Here is a 27978-nt window from a genome sequence, read left to right on the forward strand (position 1 = left end):
ATTTGACTTAGGTTGCTTATATGCATAGTGGCGCATCCTATTGAGCTATTATTGAACCACAACAGGCCTCCTTCCACTGCTATAGGAGAAAAAGAAGGGGAATTTGAGAGAAAAGTATGTATAAACACAATACTTTTTGTCCTCCTAACTAATGCGTAATAGAACTATTAAAATTGTTTAGTATTAATTTTCAATTTGAATTGGCAAAAATTTACCACTACAACCACTATTGGTTCTACCGCCACTAAGGGAGCGTTTACCCTAGCTAAGAGATTCTCTGACAGCCATGACTACCTTTAACAAGCTGCGCTCGCATGGACCGATCGACCAGTTAACGCGAATATCTGGAACCGGTCGGACGCAGGGACTCCGCGATCACCGTACTGCTGATAGCGAGTTCGGCGTGTCTGCTGCTCGTAGCAATCGGGCGTTATTTCCATTGGCCGCTCATAAATTAGCAAAAGTGATAGTCCCAGCGTCGCGTCGCGCCGGTTATCGTTCTTGTTGTTGTTCTTTGTTACGCGTGATCGTTGGAATTTCCAGAGAAGCTCCTCCGCGCTCGTGACGTATCGAGCTTGTGGGATACTGTTGGAGACTAACCTGAGTTGTGGTTCTCGGATGGAAAGTGATACGAAATGTGGACGATCGTGCTGATGTTGTTAGTGGGATGCTGGGCGCACCAGATCGTTGCCTCGGATGGCATCGTTTTCGAAGATAATATGCTTCTCGGTAAGTTTTTGGATTGCGTAGCGGGCTAGATTATTGATCATCTTGCTTTCTGCAGGCTTACAAACGGCAACCTTTTTTTAAATATGGTTTTCAAACGAAAGAATTTTACTAGAATTTTGAAAATTCGACAATTTTTTACTAAATATTCAAAGTGGCTAACTTACATGTTTTGATTCAAGTTTATGAACAGCTGATAAGTATGAGTCTCTAGCAATAACGGATTACGTATTTGTTATTCATGATTGTTTTGAATTGATGAGATGCAACGCAACAACGAACGGATGAAGAAGAGCCTCCATGCAGCACGATTGCAAACGGTATTTCCCAGTTATTCAATTCATTTTCGAATTTCGGTCTTTCCATACTGTTCTTTACAATGACATTCGCGTGCTATTATTTTTAGATGATGCAGGATTAATCAAGTGAACGCAACCTTGACTGTATACGGTCAAAGATTGATCGCAGACTGATACCGTTGCCTTGATGACGGCTTCCGGGAATTTGCAATGGGGAACACATTGTATTGGTATTGGTATTGGTCATATCAAAGAAAACAATTTATAAAAGAATAATAAAAAACGCTCACCCTAGCGACGAAATCGGTAGCACCCGACTCGCAGATTTACTAAAGGACCGCGGTTTCGACATCGTAGCGCACCAGAGTTTGTAGTACAGAAACCATTGCATTGTGCGAGCATATAGAGGTTATCAAACCATCTACCAGAGTTGCGACAACACATTCGAGCTGTATGACCGCTGCAGAAGAGAAGCCAGGAGAGAAGATCATAGTTAAAAAATGGTACACCAGGTAGAGCTGTTACCAACAAGAGGTACAAGGATGACGCTCTCATCATCAAGACCGATGAGTCGAAGTACTTGGATGTCCTGCAATTGATTAGAAGCGGATCTCAGCTCACGGAACTGAAAGTCGTAGTATCAGATATACTCGTACTTCGAATGAGTGTAATCAGATTTGTACCTTTTAGGGCTGCAAAACGGTGAGTCGATAAGGAGAGCGTCCAATATAGCTCTGGTCCTCACAAGTTCCTACCTCATGCTTCCACGGGTCAAGCGATGACAAAGACCGCCAGCTAAGAGTTGTGTGCTTAGCTGGTAGTGCAGCCTGGGCACTGTTGTCCTTCTGACTTCAGCTAGATTGAGGAGGTACGATCCGAGTGTCTGTTCACCAAGGAGGTGCGGCTCAAACAGCGTCTGTTCTGGCATCCAGCGGCTGAGTAAGAAACGCTGCACCACGCCCAGCTAGATCCAAGGTGGTAGCCCCATCAGCGTGGTCGTCCCAGTGTTGGTTGGGACGTTAAACAGAACTGGCACGATGGCCCTCCGGCGAGACAGGAGTGTTGGCGTAGGCCCAATAAGCCACCCGTAAAAATCCCCATTGCGGATAACATAGGAGAAAATACGACTCGATACAATCGGCAAAGACCCACGCGACGAAATAAGGACTACGATTGGAAACTTGGAACATGGAATTGCAAGTCACTAGGTTTCGCAGGATGTGACAGGATAATCTACGACGAACTACATCCCCGCAACTTCGACATCGTGGCGTTGCAGGAACTTTGTTGGACTGGACAGAAAGTGTGGAAAAGCGGGCATCGAGCGGCTACCTTCTACCAAAGCTGTGGCACCACCAATGAACTGGGAACAGGATTTATAGTGTTGGGCAAGATGCGACAACGTGTGATCGGGTGGCAGCCGATCAACGCAAGGATGTGCATGTTGAGAGTTAAGGGCCGTTTCTTCAACTACAGCATCATCAACGTCCACTGCCCACACGAAGGGAGACCCGATGACGAGAAAGAAGCGTTCTACGCGCAGTTAGAGCAAACATACGATGGTTGCTCGCCGCGTGACGTGAAAATCGTTGTCGGCGACATGAACGCGCAGGTAGGAAGGGAGGAAATGTACAGACCGGTAATCGGGCGAAACAGCCTGCACGCCGTATCGAATGATAACGGCCAGCGATGCGTAAACTTTGCAGCCTCCCGTGGTATGGTAGTCCGAAGCACCTTCTTCCCCCGCAAAGATATCCACAAAGCCACCTGGAGATCACCCGACCATCAAACAGAAAACCAAATCGACCACGTTCTAATCGACGGTAAATTCTTCTCAGATATAACCAACGTCCGCACATACCGCAGTGCGAATATAGATTCGGATCACTACTTAGTCGCTGTATGCATGCGCTCAAAACTTTCGACAGTTATCACCACGCGTCGAAGTCGAACGCCGCGGCTCAACATCGAGCAACTTCGTAACGTAGAAGTGGCTCAAGACTACGCGCAGCAGTTAGCAGTGGTCCTACCAACGGAAGAGCAGCTTGGCGCAGCTACACTTGAAGATGGCTGGAGGGACATCCGATCCGCCATAGGTAGTACCTCGGCTACAGCACTAGGTTTCGCGACTCCGAATCACAGAATCGACTGGTACGACGGCGAATGTGAACAGTTGAAAAACGAGAAGAATGCAGCATGGGCGAGAATGCTGCAACACCGTACGAGAGCGAATGAGGCACGTTACAAACAGGCGCGGAACAGGCAGAACTCAGTCTTCCGGATGAAGAAGCGCCAGCAGGAAGAACGAGATCGCGAAGCGATGGAAGAGCTGTACCGCGCTAAGGAAACACGAAAGTTCTACGAGAAGCTGAACCGCTCGCGCAGAGGCTTTGTGCCACAAGCCGACATGTGCCGAGATAATCACGGGAATATTCTCACGAGCGAGCGTGAGGTGGTCGAGAGGTGGCGGCAGCATTACGATGAGCACCTCAATGGCGACGTTGCAAGTACCGAAGGTGGCGTGGTAACAGATCTAGGAGTACGTGCACACGACGAAAGACTTCCGGCCCCTGACCTTCAAGAGATTGAGGAGGAGGTTGGCCGGTTGAAAAACAACAAAGCCGCTGGAGCAGATCAACTACCAAGCGAGCTTCTAAAATACGGTGGAGAAACACTGGTGAGAGCACTACACTGGGTCATTACCAAGATTTGGGAGGAGGAAGTATTACCGGAGGAATGGATGGAAGGTATCGTGTGTCCCATCTACAAAAAGGGCGACAAGTTGGATTGCGGGAACTACCGCGCGATCACACTACTGAGCGCTGCCTACAAAATACTCTCTCAAATTTTATGCCGCCGTCTATCACCGATTGCAAGAGAGTTCGTGGGGCAATATCAGGCTGGATTTATGGGTGAACGCGCTACAACGGACCAGATGTTCGCCATCCGCCAGGTGTTGCAGAAATGCCGCGAATACAACGTGCCCACACATCACTTGTTCATCGATTTCAAATCGGCGTATGATACAATCGATCGAGAACAGCTATGGCAGATTATGCACGAATACGGATTCCCGGATAAACTGATACGGTTGATCAAGGCGACGATGGATCGAGTGATGTGCGTAGTTCGAGTATCAGGGACACTCTCGAGTCCCTTCGAATCTCGCAGAGGGCTACGGCAAGGTGATGGTCTTTCGTGCTTGCTGTTCAACATTGCTTTGGAGGGTGTAATAAGAAGAGCGGGGATAAACACGAGTGGGACGATTTTCACGAAGTCCGTTCAGCTGCTTGGTTTCGCCGACGATATTGATATTATTGCTCGTAAATTTGAGACGATGGCGGAAACGTACATCCGACTAAAGAGTGAAGCCAGGCGAATCGGATTAGTCATTAATGTGTCGAAGACAAAGTACATGATGGCGAAGGGCTCCAGGGAGGAATCACCGCGCCCGCCACCCCGAATTCATATCGACGGTGATGAAATCGAGGCGGTTGAAGAATTCGTGTACTTGGGCTCACTGGTGACCGACGGCAACGACACCAGCAGAGAAATTCAGAGGCGCATTGTGGCAGGAAATCGTGCCTACTTTGGACTCCGCAGAACTCTACGATCGAATAAAGTTCGCCGTAACACGAAGTTAACCATCTACAAAACGTTGATTAGACCGGTCGTCCTCTATGGGCACGAAACATGGACCCTACGTGCAGAGGACCAACGCGCCCTTGGAGTTTTCAAACGGAAGGTGTTGCGTACCATCTACGGCGGAGTGCAGATGGAAGACGGGACTTGGAGAAGGCGAATGAACCACGAGCTGCATCAGCTGCTGAGAGAACCAACCATCGTCCATACCGCGAAAATCGGGAGGCTACGGTGGGCGGGTCACGTCATCAGGATGTCGGATAGCAACCCGACTAAAATGGTTCTCGAGAGTCATCCGACCGGTACAAGAAGACGTGGAGTGCAGCGAGCTAGGTGGGTCGACCAAGTGGAGGACGATCTGCGGACCCTACGCAGAGTGCGGAACTGGAGACAAACATCCATGGACCGAGTGGAATGGAGGCGGCTCCTATGTACAGCAGAGGCCACCCCGGCCTTAGCCTGACCGGTAAGGTAAGACCTTTTAATTCCGCCCTATGTTGCTTATCCTTTGACAGATACGCGTATTTCGACTACCACTTGTAATCTTCCACAGCAGTGGATAACTGACACTGAGGAAGATTACAAGTGGTAGTCGAAATACGCGTATCTGTCAAAGGATAAGCAACATAGGGCGGAATTAAAAGGTACGAATCTGATTACACTCATTCGAAGAGGGTATTCTGCTTAGAGGGTTCGAAAAGTCGGTACAAGATACTCGTACTGATGAAACCATCCATGGTCATAAGAGGCCACGCCCACAAATATTTGGTGAATGAAGTTTTTGGCGAAACAGTAGAGATGAGGGCTGTCACCGCGGTAGCGGCATTGCAATGGAAAAACCTAGATGAGATCATAGATGTGGAAGAAATCATAACGTCACTGCGGTAACAGTGCGAGTTTCATTGGGCCACCTCTGCCGACTGCGGACGGAAAGGCTCCGTATGAACAACGCAGGCCATTTTTCGGTTCTAAATGAATCCTATCATGCGACACCTCAAACTTCGCAGAATGCCGCACGTAATCCAGTAAAGCAAAGAAAAATAATTTTGATCGATTCTGGTCACCCGGTGACTTCGGAACAGGTTCTGGGGACCTTGGAATCTCCGGTAGAAATGGCCATTTTTCGATTCTAAATGAATCCCATCATGCGACACCTCAAATCTCGCAGAATGCCGTGCGTAATCCAGTGAAACAAAGAAAAATAATTTTGATTGACTGTGGTCACCCGGAACAGGTTCTGGGGACCCTGGAATCTCCGGTAGAAATGGCCATTTTTCGATTCCAAATAAATCCCATCATGCAAAACCGCAAATTTCGCAGAATGCCGCGCGTAATCCAGTAAAACAAAGAAAAATGATTTTGATCAGTTCTGGTCACCCGGAGACATCGGAACAGGTTCTGAGGACCTTGGAATCTCCGGTAGAAATGGCCATTTTTCGATTCCAAATAAATCCCATCATGCGACACCTCAAATTTCGCAGAATGCCGCGCGTAATCCAATAAATCAAAGAAAAATGATTTTGATCGATTCTGGTCACCCGGAACAAGTTCTGGGGACCCGGGAATCTCCCGTAGAAATGACCATTTTTTTGAATCTAAATGAACCCCATCATGCGAAACCTCATATTTCGCCAAAATGCCACGCGTAATCCAGTAAAACAAAGAAACATAAATTTGATCGACTTTGGTCAGCCGATGACCTCGGCACAGGTTCTGGGAACCTTGGAATCTCCTATAGGAATGACAATTTTTTGATTCTAAAAGAATCCCATCTGGATGAATTTCTGGAGGAATTGATGGGGCATTTCTGAAGATTTTCATGGATGAATCCATGGAGGAATTCGTGAAGAAATTCCTTAAAAAAATCCTGGAGAAATTCCTGGAGGAATTTCTCGAGAAATTCCAAGAGAATTTCCTGGAAGACTTCCGGGAAACTTTTTTAGCGTTTTCTGGAGTAATCCGTAGACGAAATCTTGAAAGAATTTTGGTGAAATTTCCTATAGGATTTTCTGGAGAATTATCTGGAGGAATACTTGGAAGTATTTCTAGAAGAATTCCTGAAGGATTTTGAGAAGGAATTTTTGGAGGAATTCCTTGAACAATTTCTGGAGGAATTACTGGAGAAATTTCTGGAGGCATTCTTTCAGGAATTTCTGGAGGTTTGAAGTTTCCTTGAGGAGCTCCTTGAGGAAATTCTTAAGGAATTTCTGAAGGAATTCCTGGAAGAATTTATGCAGGATTTTTTTGAGGAATTTCTGGAAAAAATCATGGATGAATCAACGGAAGAATTCCTGAAGAAATTTTTGGAGATATTCCTAGAGCAATCCATGAAGGAATCCCTGTTGGAATTCCTCGGGGAATTCCTGGAAGAGTTCCGGGAGAAATTCTTTTAGGATTTCTTGAGGAATCCGTTGAGGAATTCCTGGAGGAATCCCTAGAGGATATTTTGGAGGCATTCAGGCAGAAATTTCAAGAGGATTTTCCGGTGGAATCCTTGATGGAATTCCTGGAGCAATCCCTGGAGGAGTTCCTTGAGATATTTCTGGAGGAATTCCTGAAGCAATATTTGGAGAAATTTATGGAGAAATTCCTGGAGGAAATTCAGATTCTTTGCTGAATTTCTGGAAAAATGTCTTGAGGAACTTCAAGAAGAATTTTGAAGAAATTTCTGGAGGAAAATCAGGAGGATGTTTTGAGTAATTTCTGGAGACATTCATGGGTGAATCCTTGGAGGAATTTCTCAAGAAATTACTGGAGAAATTCCCGGAAATAATCTTGGACGAATCCGTTGAGGAAACCATGTAGGAGGAATTCCTGAAGGAATCCCTAGAGAAAATCTGGGAGGAATTCTGGCAGAATTTCCTAGAGGATTTTCTGGAGAAATACCTAGAAGAATCCCTGTAGAAATTTCTGGGGGAATCCTTGAAGGAATGCTTGGAGGAATTACGGGAGAAACTACGGGAGGAATTCCTGGAGAAATGTATTGAGGAATTTCTGGACAAATATTTGAGGCTTCCTGGAGGAATTTTTGGAGGCATTTCTGGAGAAACTCCTCGAGGAATCTCTGAAGGAAGTCCTGGAAGAATTTGTGTAGGAATTTGCGAAGAAATTTATTGGAGGAATTCCTGAAGAATTCCTGGAGAAATTCCTGAAAGAATCCCTGGACAAATTTCTCGAGGAATTTCTGTAAGAGTTCCAGGAGACGCACCTTCAGGATTTTCTGGATGAATCCGTCAGGAAATTCCTTGAGCAATTTCTGAAAAAATTCCTGGAGGTAATTCTGGGGGAATTCCTGAAGGAATTTCTCCTGGAACAATTCCAGGAATAACTTTAAGAATTCCTCGAGGAATTTCTCCAGGAATACCTCCAGTAATTCCTCTAAAACCTCCTTCAGGAATTTATCAAGAAATTCCTTCATAAACTTCTCCAAAAGTTCCTTCAGAAATTCCTGCAGAAATACCACCAGGAATACCTCTAATAAAACAAAGAAAAATGTTTTGGTTCTAGGGAATAATTTCTTTGGAACCCTCCATAAACCCCTTCAAAAATTATTTCAGAGGCTTTCTGGAAAAATTCTGGCAGAAATTTTAGAGGATTTTTTTGGGGAATACCTGAAGGAATTCCTAGAGAAATTTCTGGAGGAGTTTCTGAAGAAACTTTTGGACGGGTTTATGGAGGGTCACGAAGGAATTACTGGACGATTTTTTTTTTATTTTCTGGAGGAATTCCTGGAGGAGTTGTTGGTTGTATTTCTGCAGGAATTTCTGAAGGTTTTAGAGTAGTTTATGGAGAAAATCCTTGATAAATTCCTGAAGGAGGGTTTGCAGGTATTACTGGAGGTATTCCTGGGGAATTCCCCGAGGAATTCGTGGAGGAATCCCTGAAGGATTTCCTAGAAGGGTTACAGGAGAACTTCCTTGATAAATTCCTCCAGAATTGCCACCAGGAATTCCTCCTGGGATTCATCCAGAAAATTTTCTAGAAAATTTCTGCCAGAATTCCTCCAAGATTTCCACCCTTCCAAGGATTCCTACAGAAAATCCTGAAGGAGCTTCTCCCGGAACTCTGCCAGGAATTCTTCGAGAAATTCCTCCAGGGATTTCTCCAGGAATTTTTCCAGGAATTTCTAAAGGAATTACTCCAGGGATTCATCCATGAATTTCTTCAGCAATTCCTCCACAAATTTCTTCAGGAATTCCTTTTTTGGAGTTTCCTCCAAGAACTCCTTCAAGAAGCCTCAAATATTAACCCAGAAATCCCTCAATAAATTCCTCAAGGAGTTCCTCCCGTAGTTCCTCCCGTAGTTCCTCCCGTAGTTCCTCCCGTAATTCCTCCAGGAATTCCTACAGGGATGAATTGAATTGAATCGATAGGAATGACAATTTTTCGATTCTAAAAGAATCCCATCTGGATGTATTTCTGAAGGAATTGATGAGGAATTTCTGAAGATGCTCATGGATGAATCCATGAAGGAATTCCTGAAGAAATTCCTGAAAAAAAAACCTGGAGAAATTTCTGGAGGAATGCCTAGAGGATTTCGAGAAATTCCAAAAGAATTTCTTGGAAGACTTCCGGGAATTTCCTGGAAGTATTTCTAGAGGAATTCCTGAAAGATTTTTAGGAGGAATCTTTGGAGGAATTCCTTGAACAATTCATGGAAGAATGACTGTAGAAATTTCAGAAGGTATTCTTTGAGGAATTTCTGGAGATATATTTGAGGTTTCCTTGAGGAGCTCCTTAAGACATTTCTGAAGGAATTTCTTGAAGAATATATGTACGATTTTTTTTGAGGAATTTCTGGAGAAAAGCATGGATGAATCAACGGAGGAATTCCTGAAGAAATTCCTGGAGATATTCCTGGAGGAATCCATGAAGGGATCCCAGCTGGAATTTCTAATGGAATTGCTGGAAGAGTTCCGGGTGAAATTCCTTTTGGGTTTTAGGAGGAATCTATGGAGGAATCCCTAGAGGATATTTTGGAGGCATTCAGGAAAAAATTCCAAGAGGAATCCCTGGAGGAATTCCTGGAGATATTTCAGGAGGAATTTCTGAAGCAACATTTGGAGGAATTTATGGAGGAATTCCTGGAGGAAATTCTGATTCTTTGATGAATTTCTGGAGAAATGTCTGGAAGAACTCTCTCGATTAACGGCTACGCAGTCTTGGGATTTAAAAAACGAGTTGTGAATAAAATAACTCGTTTTTTAAATCCCAAGACTGTGTAGCCGTTAATCGAGAGAGTCAACCATACAGTCGTATTTCAATAACAATAGTCTGGAAGAACTTCTCAAAGAATTTTGAAGGAATTCCTGGGGGAAAATCAGGAGGATGTTTCGAGTAGTTTTGGGAGACATTCATGGGTGATTCCTAGGAGGAATTCCTCAAGAAATTCATGGAGAAATTCCTCAAAGAATGCCTCCAGAAATTTATTTGGATTTATTTGGAATCGAACAATGGCCATTTCTACCGGAGATTCCAAGGTCCCCAGAACCTGTTCCAAGGTCACCGGGTGACCAGAGTCAATCAAAATTATTTTTCTTTGTTTCACTGGATTACGTACGGCATTCTGCGAAATTTGAGGTGTCGCATGATGGGATTTATTTGGAATCGCAAAATGGCGATTTCTATCGGAGATTCCAAGTTCCAAGGGTTTTCTTGAGGAATCCCTAGAGAAAATCTAGGAGGAGTTCTGGCATAAATTCCTAGAGGATTTTATGGAGAAATACCTGGAAAAATCCCTGGAGAAATTCCTGGATGAATTCCTGTAGAAATTCCTGGAGAAATTACGGGAGGAACTCCTTGAGGAATTTCTGGGTTAATATTTGAGGCTTCTTGAAGGAGTTCTTGGAGGAAACTCCAAAAAAGGAATTCCTGAAGGAATTTGTGGAGGAATTTCTGAAGAAATTCATGGATGAATCCCTGGAGTCATTCCTTTAGAAATTCCTGGAAAAATTCCTGGAGAAATCCCTGGAGGAATTTCTCGAGGAATTCCTGGCAGAGTTCCGGGAGAAGCTCCTTCAGGATTTTCTGTAGGAATCCTTGGAAGGGTGGAAATCTTTTTCTGCCAGAATTCTTCTAGAAAGCCTCTGAAATAATTTTTGCAGGGGTATATGGAGGGTCCCAAAGATATTATTTGACGATTTTTTTAGTACGTTTTCTGGAGGATTCCCTGGAACCAAAACATTTTTCTTTGTTTTATTGGAGATATTCCTGGTGGTATTTCTGCAGGAATTTCTGAAGGAACCTTTGGATGAGTTTATGAAGGAATTTCTTGATAAATTCCTGAAGGAGGTTTTACAGGAATTACTAGAGGTATTCCTGGAGAAATTCCTCGAGGAATTCCTCAAGGAATTCCTGGAATTGTTCCAGGATAAATTCCTTCAGGAATTTCCCCAGAATTATCTCCAGGAATTCTTTCAGAAATTGCTCCAGGAATTTCCTGAGGGATTCATCCAGAAAATCCTGAAGGTGCGTCTCCTGGAACACTTACAGAAATTCCTCGAGAAATTTGTCCAGGGATTCTTTCAGGAATTTCTCCAAGAATTTTTCAAGAATTCCAGCAATGAATTTCTTCGGAAATTCCTCCACAAATTCCTCCAGGACTTCCTTCAGAGATTCCTTGAGGAGTTTCTCCAGAAATTCCTCCAAGACTTCCTCCAGGAAGCCTCACATATTTATCCAGAAATTCCTCAATACATTTCTCCAAGAATTCCTTCCATAGTTCCTCCCGTAATTCCTCCAAGAATTCCTGCAAGGATTCCCCCAGAAATTTCTCCAGGGATTCTTCTAGGTGTTTCTCCAGAAAATCCTCTAGGAAATTCTGCCAGAATTCCTCCCAGATTTCCTCTAGGGATTCCTCTAGGAATTCCTCCTACATGGTTTCCTCAACGGATTCCTCCGAGATTTTTTCCGGGAATTTCTCCAGTAATTTCTTGAGGAATTCCTCCAAGGATTCACCCATGAATGTCTCCAGAAATTACTCAAAATATCCTCCTGATTTTCCTCCAGAAATTTCCTTAAAATTCTTCTTGAAGTTCCTCAAGGCATTTTTCCAGAAATTCAGCAAAGAATCTGAATTTCCTCCAGGAATTTCTCCAAATATTGCTTCAGGAATTCTTCCAGAAATATCTCAAGGAACTCCTCCAGGGATTGCTCCAGGAATTCCATCAAGGATTCCATCGGAAAATCCTCTTGGAATTTCTGCCTGAATGCCTCCAAAATATCCTCTAGGGATTTCTCCAGGAATTCCTCAACGGATTCCTCAAAAAATCCTAAAGGAATTTCTACCGGAACTCTTCCAGGAATTCCCCGAGGAATTCCAACAGGGATTCCTTCATGGATTGCTCTAGGAATATCTCCAAAAATTTCTTCAGGAATTCTTCCGTTGATTCATCCATGAGTTTTTCCAGAAATTCCTTAAAAAAATCCTACATATATTCTTTCAGGAATTCCTTCATAAATTCATCAAGAATTTCTTCAAGGAGTTCCTCAAGGAAACTTCAAACCTCCACAAATTCCTCAAAGAATGCCTCCAGAAATTTCTCCAGTAATTCCTCCAGAAATTGTTCAAGGAATTCCTCCAAAAATTCCTTCTCAACATCCTTCAGGAATTCTTCTAGAAATTCTTCCAGGAATTCCGCCAGATAATTCTCCAGAAAATCCTATAGGAAATTTCGCCAAAATTCTTCCAAGATTTCGTCTACGGATTACTCCAGAAAACGATCAAAAATCGATCAACGATCAAATCTGACTATACATGTCAATGGTTGCTACTCCGTTATTGATCTGAGCTGGTACTCCAGAAAACGCTAAAAAAGTGTCCCGGAAGTCTTCCAGGAAATTCTCTTGGAATTTCTCGAGAAATTCCTCCAGGATTTTTTAAAGGAATTTCTTCACGAATTCCTCCATGGATTCATCCATGAAAATCTTCAGAAATGCCCTATCAATTCCTCCAGAAATTCATCCAGATGGGATTCTTTTAGAATCAAAAAAATGTCATTCCTGTAGGAGATTCCAAGGTTCCCAGAACCTGTGCCGAGGTCATCGTGTGACCATAGTCGATCAAAATTATTTTTCTTTGTTTTACTGGATTACGCGTGGCATTTTGGGAAATTTGAGGTTTCGCATGATGGGGTTCTTTTAGAATAAAAAATGGCCATTTCTGCCGGAGATTCCAGGGTCCCCAGAACCTGTTCCGGGTGACCAGAATCGATCAAAATCATTTTTCTTTGATTTATTGGATTACGCGCGGCATTCTGCGAAATTTGAGGTGTCGCATGATGGGATTTATTTAGAATCGAAAAATGGCCATTTCTACCGGAGATTCCAAGGTCCCCAGAACCTGTTTCGAAGTCACTGGGTGACCAGAATCGATCAAAATAATTTTTCTTTGTTTTACTGGATTACGTGCGGCATTCTGCGAAGTTTGAGGTGTCGCATGATGGGATTCATTTAGAATCGAAAAATGGCCATTTCTACCGGAGATTTAAAGGTCACCAGAACCTGTTCCGTGGTCACCGGATGACCGGTTGACCTAATCAGGTCCGAAATTACATGTAAAGAATAATCTGCCACTAACAACGACAATAACATGCTGTTTTCCTGTCGAAATTTTGATCATATGGTAATATTATAGATCATGCCACACATAGATCCGCCCCGCAGAAAAGGGGGGAGGGTCATAGGGGGATCCCCGCCAAATCATTGTTAAGGTACACTCTTCCCCTTGATGATACTTCAAACCGAATGCAATTTGGCGCCCAGTTTCGGAGAACGAGCCATTTGAAGTCAGAAAGAATCGTCCCGGGCGGTCCTTCACGTACCCGACGCCCGACAACTCATTTTCAAAATGCTGGCATTTCTTTCGTCCCATATTTTTGAAGTCACCCTCAATCGATTATAAATTCGAGCTAGTTTATTATACTCAAGTGGCCATGCAATATCCAGAACCATTCCTAGGATATTCCGGATTGTACTGGGGTCAGGGGGTTGCCAAAATGGCTAAAAGTGATTATTTCGTTTGTTGTTGTGTTTGAGCCATCGATTTTCAGCGAAATTTTTATTGCGAACAGTGAAACACTACTGCGATAACCAGATTTGAAAAAGTTGACCCATCTGGATCCCCGTGATAGGTTCCACGGGGCCTCATTGGGGCCACTTCTGGTTTTCAACCTAAACATGCCGTGCGATATATCAATCTTCATGATTTCGAATGGCTGAGTCAGAAACGATGTACTGAAGTCTGTATTAACTAATATGGCCACCCCGGAACATCCTGCACAGATTCCACAGGGGTGTCATCGGGGACATTTCTGGTTTGCAACCAAAATATGCCGTGTGACATATCAATCTTCATGAGAATTGGGCAGAATAAAAAATGACTTAAGTATGTATCAACCGATATGGCCGCTCCGGAATACCTGGAACACGTTCCGAGGAGGCCTCTCAAACACAATAACACACGAAATAATCATTTTAGTTATTTGGAAAAACAGAGCTCTCCCCCTCCATCTGACCCCAGTACAATCTGGAATATCTCCGGAACGGTTCCGGATGTTACATGGCCACTTGTGTGCAATAAACATGCATTAATTTTTGATCGATTGAGGGCGACTTCAAAAAAAAAAATCGGAAGAAAATTGACGAAATGCCAGCATTTTGAAAATGAGTTGTCGGGGGTCGGGCACGTGAAGGTTAAATTAAAGTACACTCAGTAGCAAAAAAAAGCCGGGCTGTTTTTTTCTTCCAAAATCCGTCATGTTCATCCTGCTGTAACTTTGGCAATTATCAATGTTTTTGGCTGAAAATTCTACCACTTCATCATCAATATATTGACATTGTATGGTCTAAATTTCAAATTGATAAAAATTATATATTTTGAGTTATGACAACTTAGATGGAAAAAGCCATTTTTGGACATACTTTTTTCCAAAATCCGTATTTCAGTGAAAAATTTAAGTTGCTTCATGAAAATTTCACTGTAGCATCAGGAAATATAGAGAATGTTGTGGTCAAAATTTGAAATGTTTTCATCCAATGGTTTGGGCCACATCAATCGTCAAACACGGAGACAAATTTCGTTCGTTTGAAACAAAAATATTCATGTTTATTCGGCAAACTGATAAAATATTTAAAACTAAAATTTTAATTTTTGAAACAAACTCAATTACATATTGATTTCTACAATACCCATTGAAGAGCCCCCCGTTCCGCCGTCGAGAACATAAACAAAACTCTGAAATTCCAGCTGCATCACCAAACAAGATTTCCTCTTGCAAAAAAGGCAAGTTTCACCAAAAGTTTCCACGAAATCCCATTGATTTCGGGAGCGTATGTTATCTACATGATGTTGGCATTGAAAATGCCACGCGGGAAGTGGATTTTCCTAGAGAAGGAAATAATTTTGTAAATTTAATTGGAAAACAAATATTTGCGTAGGGCCGACCTGCCACAAAAAAAAACAAAAAATTTTACATTTGTTTCTAACATAACCAGTCAGAAGATACATGTTTGTTTCAAAAATGGATTGAATTTGCTTCAAATGTGACGTTCGATTTGCTCCAAACAGTTTTATTTTTGTTGCCAGAACAAATTGACAATTTATTTGAGTTTACCTGCAATATTTTTGATTTTACCATGCTTTTTTCTGCGTGAAGTTGAAGTACCAATGTGGGTGCCTACAGTTTTCACTCCATATTGACCATGCTGAAACACCGGTGCAGAAAAAAGCATTTTTTTCTTCTTCTTCTTTATGTCACGACGTTCTCACTGGAACTAAGCCTGCCTCTCTTCAACTTAGTGTTCTTTGAGCATTTCCACAGTTATAAAATGAAGGGCTTTCTTTGCCTGCCATTGCATGAATTTGTATTTTGTGAGGCAAGCACAATGATACACTTTGCCCAGGGAGCCGAGAAAATTTTCCCGACCGGAACAGGAATCGAACCCACCGTCTCCGGATTGGCTATCCATAGCCTTAACCACTAGGCTAACTTGAGACCCCAATCATATACATATGCATTTCAAAAAAATCATAGTGGACTATTTTTTCGAAAAAAAAAACGCTTTAATGTTAGAAGTTAGCACGCATGAAAAAAACACTTAACAACTTAACACTTCGTTTTGAGCAATGGCGACTGACACAAACGAATGTCGCCAGTTCCATACGCCAGTAGTGGTACAGCCAAAAGCACCATCGGGTACATTGGACAGAGTCGAAGCTAGTCGCAGGGGCAGCAGGGACGAAAGTCCTGGGGCCTGACGCACCCCCCCGCTTGCGAGTCAGCCGCGTAGTCGCCGGCTAAGAATAGGACTACTAACCCGAATTCAAGGTGTCAAGCGACCCGTGCTGAGGAATGAGTGATCGAGGGGGTGAAAAAGATGCTCGATCTTTAACGGAGCCTGTGGGGTACCTGGGCACCCCCCACAGTAAGATGTCCCTTACCGCGTTAATGCAGGGCTCTGGCGTGGTGGACATTCTTTCCCGTGCTACTCGTGGGATTTAATCATGAAGTCAAATAGAAATCAGAATCTAGGTGGAAATAGTGGTGGGATCAACCCCTTCGCAAGAAGCGGGTTGATGAGATCTCCGACAAGGAGAAGTGAGGAGATAGGCGCTGGGAGTTGCGTACGCAGCTCAAGCGTGGGTGCTCCAGTCCACTTCCCGGCAAGCCAGCCGGTGGAGGTTATGGACGGAGCGTGGTTGTTGAGGGCCGTCAACCGAGGATCCAAAGGACGGTCCGCAATAGAGGTGGCTGAGCAGCAGCTTGGCAAAATCATCGACTTTGCGTCCACTAAGTCGAACATAAGCAAGGACCTGAAAACGACCTTGCTTCGACTTAGGGCGTCGATCGACGATGCCAAGCAGGAGCACGCGGCACTCGCGTTGCTGACTGCTGCAGCAGCGGAGCCTGCAAATGAGAAAGTGCCGAAGTTTACCCAAACGGAGGCCTTCTCCTTCGCAGGAAGTCCGAATAAGGCGGAAGCGACTGCTCGCGACAAACGGGGCAAGCAATCGCAGAAGCGGGCGAGGCAACCGTCAGGCGAGGAGCTGTCTGGCGGTGCCCGCAAGGCCAGGCGAATCATTACCCCGAAAGTCGGTAATAATGCCGGAAGGTCGGACCCCAGCCAGGGTTCCCGGAAAGCTGGGAAGGGTGGGCCTGAAAAGGCTGGCCCGTCCCGGAACGATGGGAACAAAGGGTTGCGACCGCTAGTGGGCCCTCAACAGCCACAGAGTAGGGCGATCCAAGGGGAGGACCCCCCTTGGACGAAGGTAGAGCGGAAGAGGAAGAAGAAGGCGAATCCGCAGGTAGTAGCGCAGGACGCCAAGCCAAGGCGTAGGAGGGCAGGTGCCAAGCGCGAGAAAGGCGACGCTATCGTCATCAAGACGGAACAGTCCAAGTACTCGGACGTCTTGAAGATGATGCGAAGCGACGCCAAGCTTGAGGGTCTTGGAGCCGACGTACGCAGTATTAGACGTACTCGTACGGGCGAGATGATCCTGGAGCTGAAGCGCCAGAAGGAGCACAAGGGCGCCGCCTATAAGAGGCTGGCAGAAGAGGTCCTTGGTGAGGGTGTGCAGGTGAGGGCTCTGACACATGAGGCGACTCTGAAGGTCAAGGACATCGATGAGATCACCGAAGTGGAAGAGCTCGTCACGGCACTGCGGCAACAGTGCGATGTGCAGGTGGCCGCCGCAGCCGTTAAGCTACGGAAAGGGCCAGCAGGGACACAGATAGCTTTGGTTCAGCTACCTGTGGCGGACGTCAAAAAGTCCGTTAAAGTAGGGAGCATAAAGGTGGGTTGGTGTTTATGTCACCTGACATTCCACGAGCCACCAGAGGTTTGCTTCAGGTGTCTGGAACCAGGACACAAGTCGTGGGACTGCAAAGGCCCTGACAGGCGCAAACTGTGCAGGCGATGCGGCGCTGAAGGTCATAAGGCCCAAAGCTGCACGAGTCCGCCCATCTGCATGATCTGTACCGGGAAATCCTCGAACAACAGACATCCGATGGGTGGTCCAAGGTGCCCGGCCTTCAAGAAAGCCGCAGTGAACAACAAATCACAGTGCAGGTAACGCAGCTGAACCTGAACCACTGTGATGCGGCTCAGCAACTGCTTTGTCAGGCGGTTTCTGAGTGGAAGACGGATATCGCCATCATATCGGACCCATACCGAGTACCCGCCGGCAACGGCAACTGGGTCGCGGATGGGACCAGAAAAATGGCGGCGATATGGACGACGGGTAAATACCCCGTTCAGGAGTTGGTGTCTACTACCTATGAGGGCTTCGTGGTCGCCAAAGTAAACGGGGTCTTCTTCTGTAGCTGTTATGCGCCTCCGCGGTGGCCGATCGAGCAGTTCACGCAAATGCTGGACCGCTTAACGACCGTGCTAACAGGGCGAAGGCCGGTGGTAATAGCGGGCGACTTTAATGCCTGGGCCGTGGAATGGGGAAGCCGTTTCACGAACCAGCGGGGTCAGATCCTGCTAGAAACACTGGCCATCTTAGATGTCGACTTGGCTAATGTCGGTACCAAGAGTACCTTTAGTCGAAACGGAGCGGAGTCAATTATTGACGTGACCTTTTGTAGTCCTGGCCTAACAAGTAGTTCGAACTGGAGAGTAGATGATGGCTACACTCACAGCGACCACCTGGCGGTTCGCTACAGTATCGACTACAATAACAGCAGACAGCGGATAGAAGAAGAGGCGGCTAGGCCAAGGCCAAGCCCTCGCAGGTGGAAGACATCATACTTCGACGAAGGGGTATTTAGGGAGGCGCTCCGCCGTGAGCGAAACTTAATCGGTTTAGACGGCGACGAGCTGGTAGCGGTGCTCTCACGTGCGTGTGATGCGACCATGCCTAGGCGAGTCCACCCTAGAAATGGGAGGCCACCGGCTTACTGGTGGACTGACGCGATTGCGGACCTGCGCCGCGCCTGCCTACGGGCTAGGCGGCGGATGCAGCGAGCACGATCAGAGGAAGAGCGAAACGAACGGCGGGTGGTGTTCGCCGCTGCAAAAGCCGCGCTTAAGACCGAGATAAGAGCAAGCAAAAAGGCCTGCTTTGAGGGTCTCTGTCAGAGTGCCAATACGAACCCGTGGGGTGACGCCTACAGGATCGTTATGGCCAAGACGAGAGGTGTGATGGCTCCTACAGAGCAATCTCCAGAGATGTTGGAGGGGATCATTGGAGGACTTTTTCCGCGTCATGATCCTAGTCCTTGGCCTCCTTTCGTAGGACAGCCGGGGACTGGGGCTGGCGATGAGGAGAGGGTCACCGATGTGGAACTTGCGGGGATAGCTAAGTCCCTTAGCGTAGGTAAGGCCCCAGGTCCGGACGGAGTTCCGAACCTGGCCTTAAAAGTAGCTATTGCAGAGGCTCCCGAGATGTTCAGGTCTGCTATGCAGAAATGCCTGGACGAGGGAGTTTTCCCAAAAGCTTGGAAGAGGCAGAGCCTGGTACTATTGCCAAAGGCGGGGAAACCACCCGGAGACCCGTCGGCATATAGACCAATATGCTTGATTGACACGGCGGGGAAGGTGCTCGAAAAGATCATCCTCAATAGAATGTTGCGGTTCACCGAGGGCGAAAATGGTCTTTCGAGTAACCAGTACGGCTTCCGGAAGGGGAGGTCCACCGTAGACGCTATCTTGTCGGTTACAAAAACCGCCGAGAAAGCACTCGAGCCTAAGAGGAGGGGAATTCGCTTTTGCGCGGTAGTGACTCTGGATGTAAGGAATGCGTTTAATAGCGCCAGCTGGTCTGCTATTGCCGATGCGCTCTTGCGTCTGGGGACACCGGAGTACCTGTACAAGATTCTCGGAAGTTACTTTCAGAATCGTGTACTAGTCTACGACACGGAGGTGGGTCGGAAGTGCTTTCACATAACCTCAGGAGTCCCGCAAGGTTCCATCCTGGGTCCGGTGTTATGGAATGTCATGTACGACGAGGTGTTGAGGTTGGAGTATCCAGTGGGAGTGGTGATTGTCGGATTTGCCGACGACATTACGCTCGAAGTCTACGGTGAAACGATCGAGGAGGTAAAGTTGACTACCAACCACTCGATCAAGGTTGTGGAGGCGTGGATGCGGTCCAGGAAACTGGAGCTGGCTCACCACAAGACAGAGGTGACGGTTGTTAACAACCTGAAGTCGGAGCAGCAGACGGAGATCAGTGTAGGAGACTGTACTATCCTGTCAAAGCGCTCCGTCAAACACTTGGGCGTGATGATCGACGATAAGCTTACCTTCGGTAGCCACGTCGATTATGCCTGTAAAAGAGCCTCCACAGCTATTGCGGCACTGTCCCGGATGATGTCCAATAGCTCTGCGGTGTACGCCAGTAAGCGCAAGCTTCTGGCTAGTGTTGCTACATCCATACTTAGGTATGGCGGCCCGGCGTGGGGCACCGCGCTAAATACTAAATGCTACCGACGGAAGCTGGAAAGTACTTACAGGCTTATGTGCCTGAGGGTTGCGAGCGCGTACCGTACCGTGTCACACGACGCTCTCTGCGTCATTACTGGTATGGTGCCTATCAGCATTCTTATCAGTGAGGACATGGAGTGCTTCGAAATGCGCGGCACAAGAGACATACGCAGGACTGTCAGGATGGCCTCTATGGTCAAATGGCAGCGCGCGTGGGACAGTTCCACCAAAGGAAGGTGGACCTATAGGTTGATACCGAGGGTAGATAGTTGGATTAATAGGCGCCATGGGGAAGTCACATTCCACCTGACACAGGTCCTTACAGGTCATGGTTGCTTCCGACAGTATCTACACCGTTTCGGGCATGCGGATTCTCCCGAATGCCCAGTGTGCAATGATTTAGAGGAAACGGCGGAACACGTTTTGTTCGTGTGCCCGCGTTTTCGCACAATGCGTGACCGCATGCTTGCCACATGCGGGGAGGACACAACTCCGGACAACTTGGTCCAGAGGATGTGTAGGGATGAGTTTGGCTGGAACGCCGTTTCAACGGCTATTACCCACATCGTCTGGGAGCTACAGAGGAGGTGGCGCGTGGACTCGGAGAATGGCTAGTCCAGATGCAGTCCACGGTGGTCCAGGGGTTCGGAGTCGGCTTCGTAGGTCATACCGGTGCCCTGCGGTCGAGATCGACCCTTACAGCGATTAAGTGGCCGCGGAGAGGAAGTCCCGGTAGCGGTGCTGTCGTGGCGTCGGTCTACTGGGTTGGATCCGAGCCCGCGGTTGGAAAGGGGTCCCCGGCAAGGGTCGGGGTAGGTGAGATCCTGCTGTCTGCAACCTACGGGTGCATCTGATAGGGCCTGAAGGGTAGTGATACCCTTCCTTTGCGGGCAGGTCAGATCGGGTTGCACGTGGGCATCAGTTCTTGATGTCCGCTCAGCAGTAGGGCGCAGGCGGGGTTGACCCTGCCCGCCTTCCGAGGACAAAGGGAGTGGCGAGGACCACTCGGGAAACTAGCTAAGCGCCAGCATGCTACCGTGATGGACTCTCCAAAGCGAGTCATCGATGTTCGTTGCTGCAGGCTACGCAGCTAACCTTGTGGGTGCGATGTGCACTAGCCCCTCTCTGAAGCAATACCTTCTTGGTGGTTCCGGAGAGACGTAGGGTTTGGCGACCATAGGAATGGTTTAGTGGGTACGAGGAGAGAGTAGTCCTGGATTTTACTTTTGTTGTAGAAGACGGCCTGTCAGACCTACACTACCCTAACCTTCTGTTAGGGTGTCTGTTGAGCAGATTATCCCCCTATGGTTTAGAAGGAAAAAAAAAAAAAAAAAAAAAAAGCTAGTCGAAGGAACGATTTGTTCGCCGAGGAGTATGAAGAGCGATTTTGAAGAAGAATGCAGCGTGGACAGTAATGCTGCAGCATAGAACCCGGCAGAACATTGAACGATATTCGCCTCTCCAAGCGGAGTGCGCATCTTGGACCGCACGTGACAGTAGCAACTCAGAGCTGTGATAAATCATGGACGAGAACGGATTTTCTTGGAATCTTACCAGCAACGGTGAACGGTATGTAACACTCGATCAGCAACGTTTGACAATCTGCTCAATAGACACCCGACTTGAAACTCAAGTTGTGAGGCACTTAACCCTATGCCGACCCATTTCCACTAAGCCAATCGACTCTTTGGGGCCATTACACGGTATTGCTTCGGACTGGGGCAAGAGTAGTTCGTGCCTTCAATGCAGCTATGAACTTCGTGATTCACTCTATTAGAAAGACACCAAGGTATGGAGCTGGCGCACAGTGGTCCAGATTTGAAAATACGTGGCAAATTTTGCCAAATCATAATAGTCTGCTAGTTTTAGTTTATTAATGGCATTTTCATTATTTGTTGATTTCTTCTTACAAATTCCGAACAAAATTGCTGTTTCTCATACAATTTGGCTATGAGTGATTCTCGCTGAGACCGGCCCACTATTTACACATACATACATACATTTATTTGTTCAACATGACATTTAAGAGAAGACATAATCAACAATAGTACGCCACAATACTCGGTTTGTGGCTGCCGTTCTCCATCCTCGGTCGCGCCCAATGCTCGCCAGGTCACGCTCCACCTGGTCCGTCCATCGTGCTCTCTGCGCTCCACGCCTTCTTGTGCCAACCGGATCAGTTGCAAACACCAGCTTTGCAGGGTTGTTGTCCGGCATTCTTGCAACATGCCCTGCCCATCGTATCCTTCCGGCTTTGGCCACCTTCTGGATGCTGGGTTCGCCGTAAAGTGCAGCGAGCTCGTGGTTCATCCTTCTCCGCCACACACCGTTCTCCTGCACACCGCCAAAGATCGTCCTTAGCACGCGTCGCTCGAAAACTCCGAGTGCTTGCAGGTCCTCCTCGAGCATGGTCCATGTCTCGTGCCCGTAGAGGACCACCGGTCTTACTAGCGTTTTGTACATGGTGCATTTGGTGCGTGGGTGAATCTTTTTCGACCGCAGTTTCATCTGGAGCCCGTAGTAGGCACCTGAGACGAGACTCGCGAAGAGGAAAAAAAGCAACGTCAAGTGCAGCCCAACTGAGCTGTCAGTTGTAGCCCGTTTGATTACGTTACCTAAAACGAGGAAAAAATTGCTATCCGAGAAAAATTCTGAAGCCAAAATTTACACCGAGCAGCATTTTCTTCTCCTGTACTGTCAAAAATAAATTGAAAACAAAATATTCCAATGATTACTTTGCTTGGCGATTGTTGGCGATGCAAAATTTCACCTCAACATGATTTTGTGCGTGAATGGGATTCAGTTACACTGCATGTGAGGTGATGCGGTCACGTACGTGTTTGAACCACCAGCCCAAAACATAATGTCAACACAGATAGGAAGAAGAAAAAAATAACAAAGTGGAGAAAAAGAAGACCGTCTTCGCGAGTCTCGTCTCAGGTAGGCACGACTTCCACTGATGATGCGCCTTCGTATTTCACGGCTCACGTTATTGTCAGCCGTTAGCAAGGAACCGAGGTAGACGAATTCTTCTACCACCTCGAAAGTATCCCCGTCTATCGTAACATTGCTGCCAAGGCTTGTCCTGTCTCGCTCAGTCCCACCTACCAGCATGTACTTTGTCTTAGCCGCATTCACCACCAGTCCGACCTTTGCTGCTTCACGTTTCAGGCGGGTGTACTGTTCTGCCACCGTTCCAAATGTTCTAGCAAAAATATCCATGTCATCCGCAAAACAGACAAATTGCCTGGATTTCGTGAAGATCGTACCCCGGCTGTTGAGCCCGGCTCGTCGCATAACACCTTCCAGGGCGATGTTGAATAGTAGGCAGGAAAGTCCATCACCTTGTCGTAGTCCCCGTCGAGATTCAAATGAACTGGATAGTTCACCCGAAATCCTTACGCTGTTCTGCACACCGTCCATCGTTGCTCGTATCAGTCTAGTCAGCTTCCCGGGAAAGCTGTTCTCGTCCATAATTTCCCATAGCTCTGTGCGGTCGATACTGTCGTATGCCGCTTTGAAGTCGATGAACAGGTGGTGCGTTGGGACCTGGTATTCACGGCATTTCTGGAGGATTTGCCGTACGGTGAAGATCTGGTCCGTTGTCCACCGGCCGTCGATGAAACCGGCTTGGTAACTTCCCACGATCTCATTTACTTTAGGTGAGAGACGACGGAAGATGATCTGGGATAGCACTTTGTAGGCGGCATTCAAAATGGTGATCACTCGAAAGTTCTCACACATTAACTTGTCGCCTTTCTTGTGGATGGGACAGATTATCCCTTCCTTCCACTCCTCCGGTAGCTGTTCGGTTTCCCAGATCTTGACTACTAACTAGTGCAGACAGGTGGCCAACTTTTCCGGGCCCATCTTGATGAGTTCTGCTGCGATACCGTCCTTACCAGCCGCTTTGTTGTTTTTGAGCTGGTGGATGGCATCCATAACTTCCCTCAGCGTGGGAGTTGGTTCGTTCCCGTCCTCTGCTGCACCAACATGGTCATTTCCTCCGCTGCCTTGGTCCTCCGTGCCTACATTCTCTTCGCCATTCAGGTGCTCATCGAAGTGCTGCTTCCACCTTTCGATCACCTCACGTTTGTCCGTCAGGAGGCTCCCGTCCTTATCCCTGCAGATTTCGGCTTGCGGCACGTAGCCTTTGCGGGATGCGTTGAGCTTCTGATAGAACTTCCGTGTTTCCTGTGAACGGCACAGCAGTTCCATTTCCTCGCACTCCGCTTCTTCCAGGCAGCGCTTTTTCTCCCGGAAGAGACGGGTCTGCTGCTTCCGCTTCTGTCTGTATCGCTCCACATTCTGTCGGGTTCCATGCTGCAGCATTACCGCCCGCGCTGCATCCTTCTCCTCCAGAATCGCTCTGCACTCCTCGTCGAACCAATCGTTTCGTCGACTCCGCTCTACGTACCCGATAGTGCTCTCGGCTGCGTTGTTGATGGCTGCTTTGACTGTACTCCAGCAGTCCTCTAGAGGGGCCACATCGAGCACACCCTCGTTCGGCAACGCTGCCTCGAGATTCTGCGCGTATGCGGTGGCGACATTCGGTTGCTTCAGTCGCTCTAGATCGTACCGAGGCGGCCGCCGGTAATGTACGTTATTAATAACGGAGAGTTTTGGGCACAGTTTAACCATCACCAGGTAGTGATCAGAGTCGATATTAGCGCCACGATAGGTCCTGACGTCGAAAATGTCGGAGAAGTGCCGTCCATCAATCAGAACGTGGTCGATTTGCGATTCCGTTTGTTGTGGTGATCTCCAGGTGTAACGATACGGGAGGCTGTGCTGGAAGAAGGTGCTACGAATGGCCATGTTCTTGGAGGCGGCGAAATCGATGAGGCGTAGGCCATTTTCGTTCGTCAGCTGGTGGGCGCTGAACTTTTCAATCGTCGGTCTGAATTCCTCCTCCTGGCCTACCTGAGCGTTTAGATCCCCTATGATGATCTTGACGTCGTGGTTTGGGCAGCGGTCGTACTCGCGTTCGAGCTGCGCGTAAAATGCGTCTTTGTCATCATCAGTGCTTCCGGAGTGAGGGCTGTGCACGTTTATTATGCTAATGTTGAAGAATCGGCCGTTGATCCTCAACCTGCACATTCTTTCGTCGATCGGCCACCAACCGATCACGCGCCTCTGCATGTCGCCCATCACTATAAAAGCTGTTCCCAGCTCACGTGTGTTGCCGCAACTCTGGTAGATGGTATGATTACCTCTAAACGTTCGCACCATAGATACTGTCCAACACACCTCCTGCAGCGCTACGATTCCGAACCCGCGGTCCTTCAGTATATCGGCGAGTATGCGGGTGCTCCCGATGAAGTTGAGAGATCTGCAGTTCCACGTACCGAGCTTCCAATCGCAAGTCCCTTTTCGTCGCTGTGGTCGTCGCCATTGGTATCGGTTCGCATTCTTCTCTTGTTGATTTTCCGGTGCTAGTCTTTTTTACGGCTGGCTCGCAGGGCCTGACACCAACCCACTAACCCAGGGAGCTGGGCTTACCTTCCCGGAAGCTACGGGTTCTGCATTGGCATTTCCTCCAACTACAGTGCTAAATAGCTAGGCTCGAGCGCCAGTCTTCGCCGGGGGTGGTGTTTTTAATGGGCGCCCAGGAGATAATATTTTACCTGAGCTTCTACCCCCAAACCAGATCGGTATCGATTGGAAAACGCCAGAGGCGAGGATACACAGAATACACTGTGTAAATCGCATAATGCGAAACCATATAGGTGAGAATTTAAACTAATTAACAACATCTTCATAATCCCGCCCTTATTTAGCCTCAAGTGAGATTAAAGAAGGGCAGCCGATTGTCTCGGAGAAACACAAGGTCCACTGCACCATTTCTCCGGTTAGCGCAGTAAGGGCAACATACAGAGGAGGGCACCCTGGTACTCCACAGGCTCCGTTTGCGGTTAGGTTTTTATTAGACCCCCCTAGCCATTCATTCCTAGGCACGGTAAGCATGAAGCCGCATCACACCATGAATTTGGGGTCATCTGTTGGTGGACTCTTACCACCGGAGCAGGCGGTCCGTAGTGTTATTCTTAGCCAATTGAGACAATCGCTACCGACACTACACAGCTATCTAGGCTGATCGAGAAAAGAAGTTAATATTGATGATCAGCTTCATACGGGCCCAAACAGCCGTAAGAAGCACGTACTCCTAGATCTGTTACCACGCCACCTACGGTGCTTGCAACGCCGCCATTGAGGTACTCATCGGAATGCTGCCGCCACCTCACGACACCTCACGCTCGTTCGTGAGAAGATTCCCGTAATTGTCTCGGTACATGTCGACTAGTGGCACAAAGCCTCTGCGCGAGGGGTTCAGCTTCTCGTAGAATTTCCGTGTGTTCTTGGCGCGGTACAGCTCTTCCATCGCTTCGCGATCTCGTTCTGCTGCATTCCTGCTGGCGCTTCTTCCTCCGGAAGACTGAGTTGTACCTGTTCCGCCCTTGTCTATAGCGTACATCATTCGCCCTCGTACGTTGCAACAGCGCCCCCAATCTCGCCCATGTTGCATTGTTCTCGTTTTTCAATTGTTCACATTCGTCGTCGTACGTCGTGTTTCCGTGATTCGGAGACGTGAAGTCAAGTGCTGCAGCCGATCTTCTACCTACGGCGGATCGGATGTCCCTCCAGCCATCTCCAAGTGTAGCTGCGCTAAGCTGCTCTTCCGCTGGTAGGGCCACTGCTAACTGCTGCGCGTATTCTTAAACTACTTCTACGTTAAGCGTTAAAACAAACAAATACTTCATTATCTCCTACAAATATATAATTAGAATTGTTATCCATTTTTTTTTTCAGAGGGCGATCGCTGCCAGCTACGCAATGGCCGGCCCGGTCAATGCCGGATTCAATCGGCATGTAAAACGGTTGGCACCGGCGGGCTCAGTCTTTGCCGATCCGGCGGTTCCCAGCTGGTGGTCTGCTGTGATGTGGTCCAACAACAGTGCGATGCTGTCAGTATTTCAGTGGAGTCCCGAGTTCGGGATCACCTGGTAGGAGTGACGGAGAAGGCAGACGTCGGAGAGTTTCCCTTCATGGCTCTGGTCATATACAACACTACCGAGAATCGCTGTGGTGCAACGATCATTTCGGACAAGTTTTTGGTGTCGGCTGCCCATTGCTTTAAAAAGTTTTTGTTTCCCATCAAAGTTCGCGTTGGGACAACCGATGCGGATGATGAACTGGCCCGTACATATGACATTGTAAAAATTCACAGACATCAGCGATATAACTCGGTGAGGCGCGTGAATGACATCGCTTTGATTGAAGTGCGAGACAGCATCATAATGAGCCGTTCGGTTCAGCCCATATGTCTGTACACTGAAAGCACGGAATTGCCGGCAACTCAGAATCTCACTGTGATGGGCTGGGGCGTTGATGATACAGGTAACCGAAATATTTCCTTTCCACCAGTAAACTATTCCTACTTTTATGAACATCCTTTGTTTTTCAGAATCATTAAATGTTTCCAGATCTTTACTGAAAGGTGTTGTTCGGCCGATTCTCCGCAACGATTGCTTTCAGCGTTTGAACAAGGATAGCTCATTTGTGAGATTTAACATAACGGATGGCCACACCTGCGCCCTGGGAAGTGCGAATGAAAACGGCGAGGCAACCGACGCGTGCCAGGGAGATTCCGGCGGGCCACTGGTTTTGAGTCAAAATGACAAGTACTATCTGGTGGGGGTGGTGTCCACTGGACCTGCGTGTGGTGGAATCGACCTAGCCGGCATTTATACGTGGGTTTCGAAATATATGGATTGGATAATTGATCAAAAAGTTTGGCGAAACAGTTTACGGTGAAAGTCAACAATTTGATAGTCAGTAAGCATTAATATCTTATTAAAATTGGATGTATTGAAGTTTAAAA

At 47.2% G+C, this 27978-nt stretch overlaps 1 protein-coding gene across 1 annotated transcript; it reads left to right on the plus strand.

The window, feature by feature from the left end:
* The first annotated feature begins 309 nt into the window (after nt 1-309).
* Nucleotides 310-27978, plus strand: LOC115271017 (CLIP domain-containing serine protease C9). The gene is made up of 3 exons (XM_029880427.2): nt 310-729; nt 26907-27494; nt 27562-27978. Exons 1-3 carry the CDS (start codon nt 636-638, stop codon nt 27909-27911), a joined length of 1032 nt encoding a protein of 343 aa, XP_029736287.2. The 5' UTR covers nt 310-635; the 3' UTR covers nt 27912-27978.

The sequence above is a fragment of the Aedes albopictus genome, chromosome 1, assembly GCF_035046485.1.
Source record: "Aedes albopictus strain Foshan chromosome 1, AalbF5, whole genome shotgun sequence".
NCBI lineage: Eukaryota > Metazoa > Arthropoda > Insecta > Diptera > Culicidae > Aedes > Aedes albopictus.